Raw genomic sequence first — 12,313 nt, 5'->3', positions numbered from 1 at the left:
GAATATACTGTGCTGACCATACAGTTTTGAGCTTGATAATGGTGAGGGGAGAAAGGAGGCAGAGAGTGGGAGGGAGGGGAAAGGTGGCTGATGCATGGGAAAGAGGCTGCAACTGCATGGTATGGGAATACAACAAAGGCACCAGTGGGTGAGTTTATGTGGCGCATGACGACTGTGATGTGGAGCAGTAGTTTGAGAGTGACAGAAAAGAGGAAGGGGAGACTGCAGGCAAGAGGGCAGCGTGAGTGGGATTAGGGTTCTGGGTCAACATTGAGGTCGGCTGGTGGCAGTGGATTTTGAGCCCAGGAGGATTATGCAAATGAAGGATATATTGTAATGATAACCCTCATCTGCATAGTCCAAAGAATCCAGTGTTGGGAAAGGATCCAGGCAGTAGGCGATGTGAAGCAGCCTTTGAAATAAGCCTGTTCTGCTCAGCAGCATGTGCTGCTACTGGATGGTCCTCATTTCTGGACACGATGATAAATAATTGATGCTCTTAATTTGTTCTAGTCCAGAAAGATACTGGGTGATGAGGACCACTGCCCAAACCTCACCTTCTGCCCCAACCCAACCTTCACCCTGCCCCAGGAGCCTGACATCGCTCATCTTGCAGCAGTCCTCTCCTCGCCAAAGTGTCCCCTTCCTTTATTGTGCCGCCTCCTCCCAATCTACTCCCTCCCCATCATTATTATGTGCGGCAAGAACTCCCCACTGGTGCCTGTGTCACATTTTTATCCAGTGCACCAACTGCCTCTCTCCCAGCCTTCAGCTCTCCTTTTCCAACCCTCCTTTCTGCTCCTTGCCTCATTTCTTCCCATGACATAACACCACATCCCGGTAATGCTGCAGAACTACAGTTACAGTACAATGTATTCAGTTTGCACGGTATAGTTGTAGGGGTGTATGTGTGTTTTTGGTTGTACTCTTAACTTCTAAAAGGATTCAGCCAAAAGCTAGCAAAATTTTAATTTTTGTTTATGTGCCTTTGGAAGATACAGCATGTAATAGCATTAATTTGACAGTGGAGGTAAAGAAGTAATTGAGTATATATTTTCTGTACTTGGGTGTGACTGGGCACGTAATTTTTGAGAATATTGAAAATTGGCTGAAACTCTTGAAATCATATCAAATAAAACTATCATGGGATACACAAGTACATGATCACTAGAAACTATAACATGCTTTTTGTATTATACGATTGTCAAAGAATTTATAATCACACACATTGTGATAAAAAATGAAGTGGCTGTAATCAATGAATTATAGGGCAGAAAAAATACTGAAATATATTAAGTCAAAGAGGAAACTAAGCTCATTCAAGAATTAGTAAAATAAAATCAAAATATGCCGTGCACCTCTACTATAGCTGGAATGGGAGGGAGTTGGTGTCTGTTCCGAAGTTTTCAGACTGACATCACTTTGACAAGGTCCTCAAACAACCCACCCAAGAAAGGCTTGACCCTTCATGCAATCAAGTATACATACTGTAAAGTCAATCATGGAAGTTGAGACAAATTGTATCGTGGGAAAAATAAGTAACAGCCTCAATAATAGATTCAAAGATCAATAATCTAGAAATGATCCTCAAAGTCAATAAAGGTAAAACTGTGAAGATTGAGGGAATTAGGTGTATAGTTATGTTAATAGCTGACCTGATAACATCCTCAGTGAACAAACATACCTTAGAAACCAGAGGTTTTGTACAAAAGAATGCCTACATACCACAAAGTTTAAATAAAAACAAATAGTGAAGTCTCTTAGTCTAATTGTATTTGGTGTGGAAGGTAGTTGATTAGTTACTTAGTCTATAACATACAGCTGTATATATTGGACATTAATTATATTTGTAAGTCTCACTAACTACATTAATGAAAACATATACCAACAGCTGCCTGTAGATAAAGACACTGTATTGAAAGCATAGGATTACTCTATTGTTTTTTCAGCTTACAATGTTCATTTTCTTGTATAATTTCTACATTCAGTTTATAGAAATCACCAACTGCCTAATAGTAGAGATAGGCAAAACTGTTCTTGTCAGGGATCAAATTGGAACTGCCCACTCACTGAGTTGAGCTAGCTCCTTTTTACGACCCACCACTCGCTAATCACTTACTAAAATAAAAGAAAGGAAGGTATCTTGCTTTTTAATTTGAGGTTAACATCTGTGTATTTTTATCTTACTTTAACCTATTTTCAAAGAACATAGAAATGGGATCAATAATTTTAAGTTTCTGCTCCTGTAGCCTGAGTTTTCAGAAAGTCCTAAATTTTGTCTTCAGAATTAGCTGTATCACAACAAAATCATGAATATTCTATCATACATTGAAGAGGGGGGGGGGGAATTATGCTACACCTGCCTCATACTGTGTAGGGCGCCCCACGATCACTTAGATGTGCCGCAACACTCACTATGTGGGATGGACTTGACTAATGTCTGAAGTATTGCTGGAGGGAATTGATACCATGAATCCGGCAGGGCTGCCCATAAACCCGTAAGCATGGGTGGAGATCTCTTCTGAACAGCATGTTGCAAGGCATCCCAAATGTGGTCAATAATGTTCATGTCTGGGAGTTTGGTGGCCAGTGGAAGTGTTTAAACTCAGAAGAGTGTTCCTGGAGCCACTCTGCAGCAATTCTGGATGTGGTGGGATGTTGCATTGTCCTGCTGGTATTGCCAAAATCCGTCGAAATGCACAATGGACATGACTGGGTGCAGGTGACCAGACAGGATGCTTACGTACGTGTCATCTGTTAGTTGTATCTAGACATATCAGGGGTTCCATATCACTCAAACTGCACACACCCCACACCATTACAATGCCTCCACCAGCTAGAACCACCCCCTGCTGACATGCAGAGTCCATGGATTCATGAGGTTGTCTCCATACCCTTAAAAGTCCATCCACTTGATAAAATTTGAAATGAGACTCGTCCGACCAGACATGTTTCCAGTCATAAACAGTCCAATGTCGGTGTTGACGGGCCCAGGTGAGGCAGCCATCAAGGGTATATGAGTGGGCCTCCGGCTCTGAAAGCCCATATAGATGTTTCGTTGAATGGTTTGCACGCTGACACTTGTCGATGGCCCAGCATTGAAATCTGCAAAAATCTGCAGAAGGGTTGCACTTCCATCACGTCGAATGATTCTCTCCAGTTGTCGTTGGTCCCATACTTGCAGGATCTTTTTCCGACTGCAGAGATGTCAGAGATTTGACATTTTACGGGACTCGTGATATTCATGGTACATTCATCCGCACTTTGCAACTTCGTAGATGCCGTGTCCCATCACTCATGCACCGACTACAACTTCACATTCAGACTCACTTAAATCTTGATAACCTGCCATTGTAGCAGCAGTAACCAATCTAACAACTGCTCCAGACACTTGTTCTCTTATATAGGCATTGCCGACATATCTCTGTGTTTGAATATGCATGCCTATACCAGTGTATTTTGGTTGTGCATTTGGGACGTTAATAATACTTGGGCCAATTTTTCAGCTGACAACCTTATAAACATCTGCAAGTTGAGTCACTTGCAAGATTTTTAAATCATTTTACATAGTAGTGTGTGGTAAGCCTGTTGACTCTACAGTATTGTCTCAAGTTCTTTAAAAAATCTTGCAAGCAATTCACTTTGGGCTGTAAGGTTATCAGCTGAAATACTGGAACAAGAATTAATAATCTCACTGATGGTCACCCAAAAGATGGAGTACTTGATTCACTGGGAAAACTTCAAGAATTACAAAATTCTGAATATTTCTATCAAGTTGGAAAATAAAATAAACATCTTATTTCTCACATTTCATGTTTTTTGAAAACAAAATATATAATAAAAACCAGAATGTAATTGAAATTAAATTTTCTGATGCCAGAAATTATCTACAATTGTTCACAATAAACGTGATAATATACACTAAGTGATCAAAAGTATCCGGACACCTGGCTGAAAATGACTTAAAAGTTTGTGGCACCCTCCATCATTAATGCTGGAATTCAGTATGGTGTTGGCCCACACTTAGCCTTGATGACAGCTTCCACCCTTGCAGACATACATTCAATCCGGTACTGGAAGGTTTCTTGGGGAATGGCAGCCCATTCTTCACGGAGTGCTGCACTGAGGAGAGGTATCAATGTCGGTTGGTGAGGCCTGGCATGAAGTCAGTGTTCTTAAAACATCCCAAAGGTGTTATATAGGATTCAGGTCAGGGCTCTGTGCAGGCCAGTCCATTACAGGGATGTTGTTGTCATGTAACCACCCTGCCACAGGCCATGCATTATTAAGAGGTGCTCAATCATGTTGAAAGATGCAATTGCCATCCCCGAATTGCACTTCAACCGTGGGAAGCAAGAAGGTGCTTAAAACATCAATGTAGGCCTGTGCTGTGATAATGCCACACAAAACAACACGGGGTGCAATTAAATGGTCCAATGTTTACACTTCTTCCACCAAGTGAGGTGTCGTTTGGCATTTACTGGCGTGCTGTGTGGCTTATGAGCAGCTGCTCAACCATGAAATTATGAAATCGCAAGTTTTTTCACCTCTCGCCTAACTGTCATAGTACTTTGCAGTGGATCCTGATGCAGTTTGGAATTCCTGTGTGATTGTCTGGATAGATGTCTCTTCATCTGTCTGTGGTCTGTCAGTCAACAGACGAGGTCGGCCTGTACCCTTTTGTGCTGTACGTGTCCCTTAACGTTTCCACTTCACTATCACATTGGAAACAGTGGACCTAGGGATGTTTAGAAGTGTGGAAATCTTGCGTACAGACATATGGCACAAGTGACACCCAATCACCTGACCATGTTCGAAGTTCGTGATTTCCGTGGAGCACCCCATTCTGCTCTCTCACAATGTCTAATGACTATTGAGGTCGCTGATATGGAGTACCTGCAGGAAGTGGCAGCACAATGCACCTAATATGAAAAATGTATGTTTTTAGGGGTGTTCGGATACTTTTGATCACATAGTGTATTGTCTACAGTGTGAATTTGCACTCAGCAGCAGTGTGCACTGATTCTAAATTTCCTGGTAGATTTTTTTATTGTGTGCTGGACTTAAGGTTGGAGGTGAGGTTCTGGTAGGAGCAAAGCTGTATGACAGGTCATGAGCCGTACTCGTATAGTTTAGTTTGTAGAACACTTCCTGTGAAAGCAAATGTTCAACATATGAGTCGTGGCCAGGCACACAGTTTTACTCGGGCAGGAATTTTCAAAATTATATGTTTGACAATTGCTGGAGATCACAGCTCGTGGCTTCCGTCAAGCTGATTGATGGTATCACCAAACTCTGCCCAAGTGGAAGCGCCCAAATGGAAGATTTCCATCTTGTTATGGTGGTATTGGTTGATGATTAGTATTTCTTTTAATTTCCTTGCATTTCAAAAAGTTTGTTGAAGGCCAATACTGTTATTGAAAAATAAAACTGCTCTTTTGACCTTATCAGTAGTTTTCCATTTTGACTTTAGTGTTGTATGTTACACAGTGAGGTTTAAAGAACGTTCAAGGCTTTGGTGGTGTGGAAATTTAATCAGCATGACATATGATTTCATGTGTGAAGCATTTTCCATTATTATGACAGTGATTTTAAACTTGATATTATATTTGGCGGTAACAGCCTTCACACAATATGAAATTTTTCTGCAGTGTGTCGTTCTTCAGATTGGAAGCAATCTAGAAAGTACAACTTTGAGTCTTCAAAACAATAGAAACTCTAGGTAGAAATATCAACAATGTAGGAAAAGACAGATTGCTACTTATCATAAAGAAGACAAGTTGAGTTGCAGACAGGCACAATTAAAAGATGCTTACATTAAGCTTTCGGCCACAGCCTTTATCAGCAAAAGAGACATGTGTACACACACCATTCATACACACAAGCAAGCACACTTTGTGCACACGACTGTCAACTTCAGCATCTCGGGCTAGAATGCCACAGTTGGTGGTCATGTGTGCAAGAGGTGTGCTTGCTTGTGTGTATGAATGGTGTGTGTACACATGTCTCTTTTGCTGATAAAGGCTGTGGCCTAAAGCTTTGTGTAAGTGTCTTTCAATTGTGCCTGTCTGCAACTTAACTTTGAGTCTTCTCAGATATGTAATGTGCCTTCAGTGAGTGCACAGAATCCAATATTATTTATAGTTGTCCACTCATAAGTGCGATTGCAGAGGTCATTTCATTATCTATCTTATCAAATAACTGGACATTAGAGTGTGATATTATTTCTAAATTTGTAAATTATAATTTGAGCAAACCATATTTACGATCTTTTTAAACTTTGTGTATCTGTCATAATTTTGTTTAACAACTTTATAACATTAATAGATAACATGAACAGATTTACTTGTGGATTGTTGCAAACAAAAATCGGGTTGGGGGTGAGGGTCTCACAAAAGAAAATAAATCAGGATCTAGTTGGAACCAATTGACGACAATAGGCTGGATACAGATTGAGACTCACTCTGAACTCCAGGAAGAAGAAATTGGAAGCAGACCTTAGTGAGAGTGATTCACGGGAAACAGTTGATTGTAGTCTTGATCAACTTCGTGACCCACACTTTTCCAGATGTACTGTTTGATGCTTGGACATCGGATGTCACTTCAGGTTTGATAAGCAGCCAGAAGAACAGGAAGTTGGCAGTAACATGATTTTCCTATTTTTTGTTTAATTTGCTAAAATGATACGTATACCACTTAATTCTTCTATGCAAAATCTGTGTGGTTGACTTATGTCCTGCAGCATTGAAAAATGTTATGTGAAAAAATTAAAATACTTATTATGGAAGTGCATTTTTTAAACACCTAACATGATAATGTATCTACTCATAGTGTGTGCTATACTCTATACATGCAGTAATATGTATGTAAAATTCAATAATATATATATATATATATATATATATATATATATATATTGTTGTTATAATAATGAACAAAGCTTATAGGGAGCCGAATTAGACTGGAGAGCACTCAAGTCAAGACAGTATCAAGTTGAACTGCAAACTGAATCAGTGAATGAGCCAAGAGCACTGAGTGCATGGTCACTCCCACATCTATACTCTGCAAACCACGGTGAAGTGCATGGCAGAGGGTACATTCCATTGTACCAGTAATTAGGGTTTCTTCCGATTCCACTTGTATGGAGTGCGGGAGGAGTGATTATTTGCATGCCTCTGTGCTTGCTGTAATTATTCTCATCTTACCCTCATGACCCTGTGTTAGTGGTACGTGGGGGAGGGGTTGGGGGGGGGGTTGTAGTAAGATGTAGGACCACTTGTGAGGTGTGGCAATAAAGAAACTGGACTGGTTGTTGTGTGCATGTTTCTGGCCTCATCTATGACAAAGAGAAGAGTGGAGGAATAACCTTGGGACTCTTCCTGACACACATACAAAATTTCACACCGCTGCGGTTCTTAATCTGGCTGTGAGCCTTCTTAGAAACGGGTTGTGTATCTGAGCTCCATCAGAATTATGCTTTGTTCTAAAGTGGAACAATGTGTTAGCATATAATTCATCACAAAAATTGGAAAATCTGCAACAGAAACTTACAATGTGTGGAAACAAGTTTATGATGATTAGTGTCTATCTCATACACAAGTTTTTGAGTGGATTAAGAGCTTAGAGGACAGAAGGGAAGGCAATCCTAAATCAGACCATCCCGGGTCTGAGAATGTGGTGAGTCAGCAGAATTGTTTGAGAAGACCACCGCCTGAGCATTCAAGCAATTTCAGAACTTGCCTGCGTCAATAAGGAAACAGACAGATTTTGCACAATGATATGGATATGACAAAAGTTTGTGCTAAAGTAGTGCCAATAGAATACTCACAAACGAGCAAAAGCACAATCGAATGGACTACTGTGTTAACACTCTTGAAAATGATGCTGAAACCTCAGCAAAGTAACTGTGTGATGGAACATGGATATTCCAGTACGATCCAGAGAGCACATGAGCAAATCAAAATTCAGAACAATGATAATAGTGTTCCTTGATATCTGAGGGGTTAACTACATTGATTGGGTGCCTGAAGATCAGACTGTCAGTCAGGCTAATTATGTAACTGTTCTGGAAACCCTCCGTGAACATGTGCAATGAAGCAGACCAGATATGTGGAAGAATTGCTCATGGATTCTTCATCAGGACAAAGCGCCGGCCCATAATGCAGTGTCAGTGAAAAGGTTTTTGGTGAAAAACAACATTCCAGTGATGAAACATCCATTGTATTCACCTGATCTAGCACCATGTGACTTCTTTCTCTTCCCAAAACTGAAGTCTGCACTCAAAGGAACCAGGATCGAATCCTTGGATGCAGTGAAGGAAAAAGCGATGAGCCTCCTCAACAGCATGACACAAAATAATTTGCAGCACTGCTTCCAACAATGGAAAATTCGCATGGAGCAGTGCAGGGATTGGGGAGGGAGCTGCATTGAAGGAGACAACATTTCAGTTGTGTAAGTTTTTTTCAGTAAGAAGTTAGAGTATGAGTCTGGTCTTTATTACCACACCTGTACATATGCATCATCATAGTGTATTTTTCCGCAACATGGTCTTTGCCTTACTGACTATTTCAGCATGCTGTGTGGGATACTGTTGCAGCAGCCTGCCTTTCAATCTTGTTTGCAGTCACTGATGTCACTCGAGAGACATTTCTGACCTGAAGAGCTACCACTACATTTTTCCAAGCCACCAGCCACTCACTCAATAGAAGAAGGTAGCTCTTTAATTGGACAGAGTATGGTAGCACAGTGGTAGCACAGTGGACTCGCGTAGTGGACTCTCATTTGGGAGGACGGTGATTCAAACCCATGTCCAGCTGTCCTGATTTAGATTTTCCACAGTTTCCCTAAATCGCTTAAGGCAAATGCCAGGCTGGTTCCTACGCAAGGGCACAGCCGCTTTCCTTCTGCATCTGTCCCTAATCCAAGCTTGTGCTCTGTCTCACTGAATCAGTTCAGGAGCCGACTGCCTATATCTACTTTCTAATACTAAGTTCATCAGAAGTCATCTGTGTCTAAGGATAGTGTAATGCTTGTCTTTAAAAAAGAATAATGTTACACTATCCATATCTACATCTATACTCTGCAAACCACAGTGAAGTGTGTGGCAGTGGGTACATCCCGTTGTAACAGTAATTAGGGTATCTTCCCATTCCATTCATGTATGGAGTGCAGGAGGGATGATTGATTGAATGCCTCTGTGCTATTGTAAACTTACCCTCATGGCCCCTATGTGAATGATATTTAAGGGGTTGTTGTACATTCCTAGAGTCATAATTTAAAGCTGGTTCTTGAAATTTTGTTAATAGATTTTCTCGGGTTAGTTTACACCTGTGTTAGAGAGTCTGCCTGTTAAGTTTCTTTCGTATCTCTGCGAGACACTTCCACAAATCTAACAAATCCGTGACCAGTCATGCTGACCTTATCTGTAATATTCCCTGTTAGTCCTGTTTGGTACGGGTCCCACACACTTAAGCAATATTCCACAACTGGTTGCATGAGTGATTTGTAACCAATCTTGTTTGTAGACATTCGGGAGGATGACGGTTCAATCCCGCGTCCGGCCATCCTGATTTAGGTTTTCCGTGATTTCCCTAAATCGCTCCAGGCAAATGCCGGGATGGTTCCTTTCAAAGGGCACGGCCGACTTCCTACCCTAATCCGATGAGACCGATGATCTCGCTGTCTGGTCTCCTTCCCCAAACCAACCAACAATTGTTTGTAGACTGATTGCACTTCCCCAGTGTTTTGCCAATAAACCAGTCTGCCACCTGTTGTACCCATGACTGATCATATGTGATCATTCCATTTCTTGTCCCTACGAAGTGTTACACCTTGGTATTTATATGAATTGGCCGATTCAAGAAGTGGTTTATTGATTTCTTAGTCATAGGATGCTACATTCTTTTGTTTTGTGAAGTGCACAGTTTTACATTTTTGATCATTTAAAGCAAGTTGCCAGTCTGTGAACCACTGAAACCTTATTAAAATCTGATTTGAATATTTATATGGCTTCTTTTTCACAATACTTCATTATAGCAAAAAGCCCGGGGTACTGTTAATATTGTCTGCAGTGTCATTAATATACAGCATGGACAATATGGGGCCTAACACACTTCCCTGGGGCACATCCAAAGTACTTTCAGAAGCCAGAGTGAGTCTCAATCCGTATCCAGCCTAGTGTCATCATTTGGCTCCCCAGTGGATCCTGATTTATTTTCTTTTGTGAGACCTTCACACCCAACCGATGAGTCTCCATCCAAGACAACATCCTGCGGCCTCTGTATCAAAAAGTCCAATCCAGTTACAAATTTCACTTGATAATCCATATGATTGTACTTTTGACAATAAGTAAAGTGATTTTCAGAAATCGAGAAATACTTCATCTGCTTGACTGTCTGGCACCAAGGATTTTGATATTTCATATGAGAAGTTATGTGCAGTTTACAATGTTTATTTTATTGCATATGAGGCTACATATTTATTGCATCAACATGTGTATAATGTGTATTTGTTCACCTTAGCCGACAAGTTCTGATATGTTATACTAGTCTTCAAGATTTTAATTCTGTTGGCTCATTACACACTGATGAAGTAATAGCATACAGTTGTGCTTTTGTGATTGTGTACATATTACATTCACCCAAACATGAATGCTATTTTTTTTTAATTATCTGTTTCTCCAGTAAGTGGCAACATAATAAATGTCTTTGTTTCCTCTTATCTGTAATATAACAGTGCAGCATGTCTGTTGTTTATGTGCTCTTGGTATCGATATTTGTTGATACTTGTTTCATCATATTTTAAATATTTTTGATTTGTGCTATCAGTCAGTCATTATTTTGACAATGTGTGACAACCCACAGTCACGTAAACAACTTGATTCTGTTCACTATGCATGCCACAAATTAGCTGACACATTGTGCCCATATGCTGTAATTGATGTTCCACTTTCTGTTCATGGTATTTCATTCCCTCAATTACATGTTGCTCAGAGGTTATTTGTTGGAGATTAGGTTAGTCTTCTGCACTTATGGTCTTGCCATAAGGGCTCATCACCCTAACTGATACAACTATCGATTCCTGACAAGCACCACTCCAGGAGTGCTTTGAACATACGCTACTACCCGATGTGTGTTGTATTATTTTTTATGTTCACAAACTTAAAATATACATTTGTTTGATTTATCAGATATTTCTATAAATTTCAAGGTTTTAGTAGATGAATTTACCATTTTCATTGTTTGTGTACTTAGTTATTTAAGTTCATGTTCATAACAAGTTCATTTGCTTATAGATGTGTGAGAATGTGAGAGACCTAAAACAAGTCCATTAATTAAATATGGTCATACTTCTTCATAAAAATGATTGAAATTTAGTGTTTGTTCTTGAGTGAAATAATTTTTCCTCCTAGCTTGTAAAATCAGTAAATTTTATATTAAGAGATAACATACACCACAAAGTGAAGGGTGGTAGTCATTCAGATTTTACTTTCATGAGACAGTGATGGAACAAAGTTGTTTCAGATTTAGGAAAATGCCAATGGTGGAAGGTAAGATACCAGGGCAGCACAAGTTGCGATACATGCCAAAATAATTTGTCACTGCTTGAGATTTTGAGGTTTAGCAGCAGTGTGTTGCTGAACATTGTTTTCTTGACAGGATGATGTTATGACTTAACAATGTTAATACGCAGTTCTTTACTAAATTGTACTTACATTAATTTATGTTTAAACTAATAACATTTGCAATCAGAATTTGATACTGAAGCATTCTAAGAACAGTTTTACTGTAAGACTAAGTTCCTTCTAAATTTTGGAAGAGTTGAGAGTTTAGAGTTGTGATTGTATTTTTAACCTGAAAGCAATAAATTTTTTCTTGTAGTTTGCAAGCTTACAGAAATAGAAATAAATAAAGATTTTTATAGAATTTGAGAAAGAATATATGAAATCCCACCTATCTTTTGTAGTGAACACCTATTAATTTGCTATTAATATTTTTTACAGGTTCCAAGAAAGAGGAATCTAAACCAAGTCAACAAGAAGGAGGAGATTACAACAAAGAGCAAATGGAAGCTGTTAAAAGGTAAATAATTTGTAGTTAAGTTGTTTGAGCATATGATTCTGTAGTTCCTATCTGAAAGTGTAACTTGGACATATACTCAAGCATGCTTGATAAAAGTGGTTAAAGCTGGAAGCAGAGTAAAACAAAGTGAACTTGAAAAGAGTTCACCAAATCTCTGTGTAGGAAGACAATTCCACCAAAGCTGGAATAAGGCCATTATTGTTCTTCTTGGTCAGAATGAAGGCAGACAACAC

The 12,313-nt window shown here is 39.6% G+C and overlaps 1 protein-coding gene across 1 annotated transcript in view; it reads left to right on the top strand.

Moving 5' to 3' along the window:
- The window catches only part of LOC126256750 (dnaJ homolog subfamily B member 12), a 138,968-nt gene that overhangs the window by 57,188 nt on the left and 69,467 nt on the right, over positions 1-12,313 (top strand). The window contains exon 3 of the mRNA XM_049955506.1: positions 12,002-12,080. Coding sequence (XP_049811463.1) covers positions 12,002-12,080 — 79 coding nt within the window. The remainder of the gene's footprint in view (positions 1-12,001; positions 12,081-12,313) is intronic.

Source organism: Schistocerca nitens, chromosome 1, assembly GCF_023898315.1.
Source record: "Schistocerca nitens isolate TAMUIC-IGC-003100 chromosome 1, iqSchNite1.1, whole genome shotgun sequence".
In the NCBI taxonomy this organism is placed as follows: domain Eukaryota; kingdom Metazoa; phylum Arthropoda; class Insecta; order Orthoptera; family Acrididae; genus Schistocerca; species Schistocerca nitens.
Note: the sequence above shows the minus strand (reverse complement) of the source record. Positions and strands in the feature narration are given on the sequence as shown.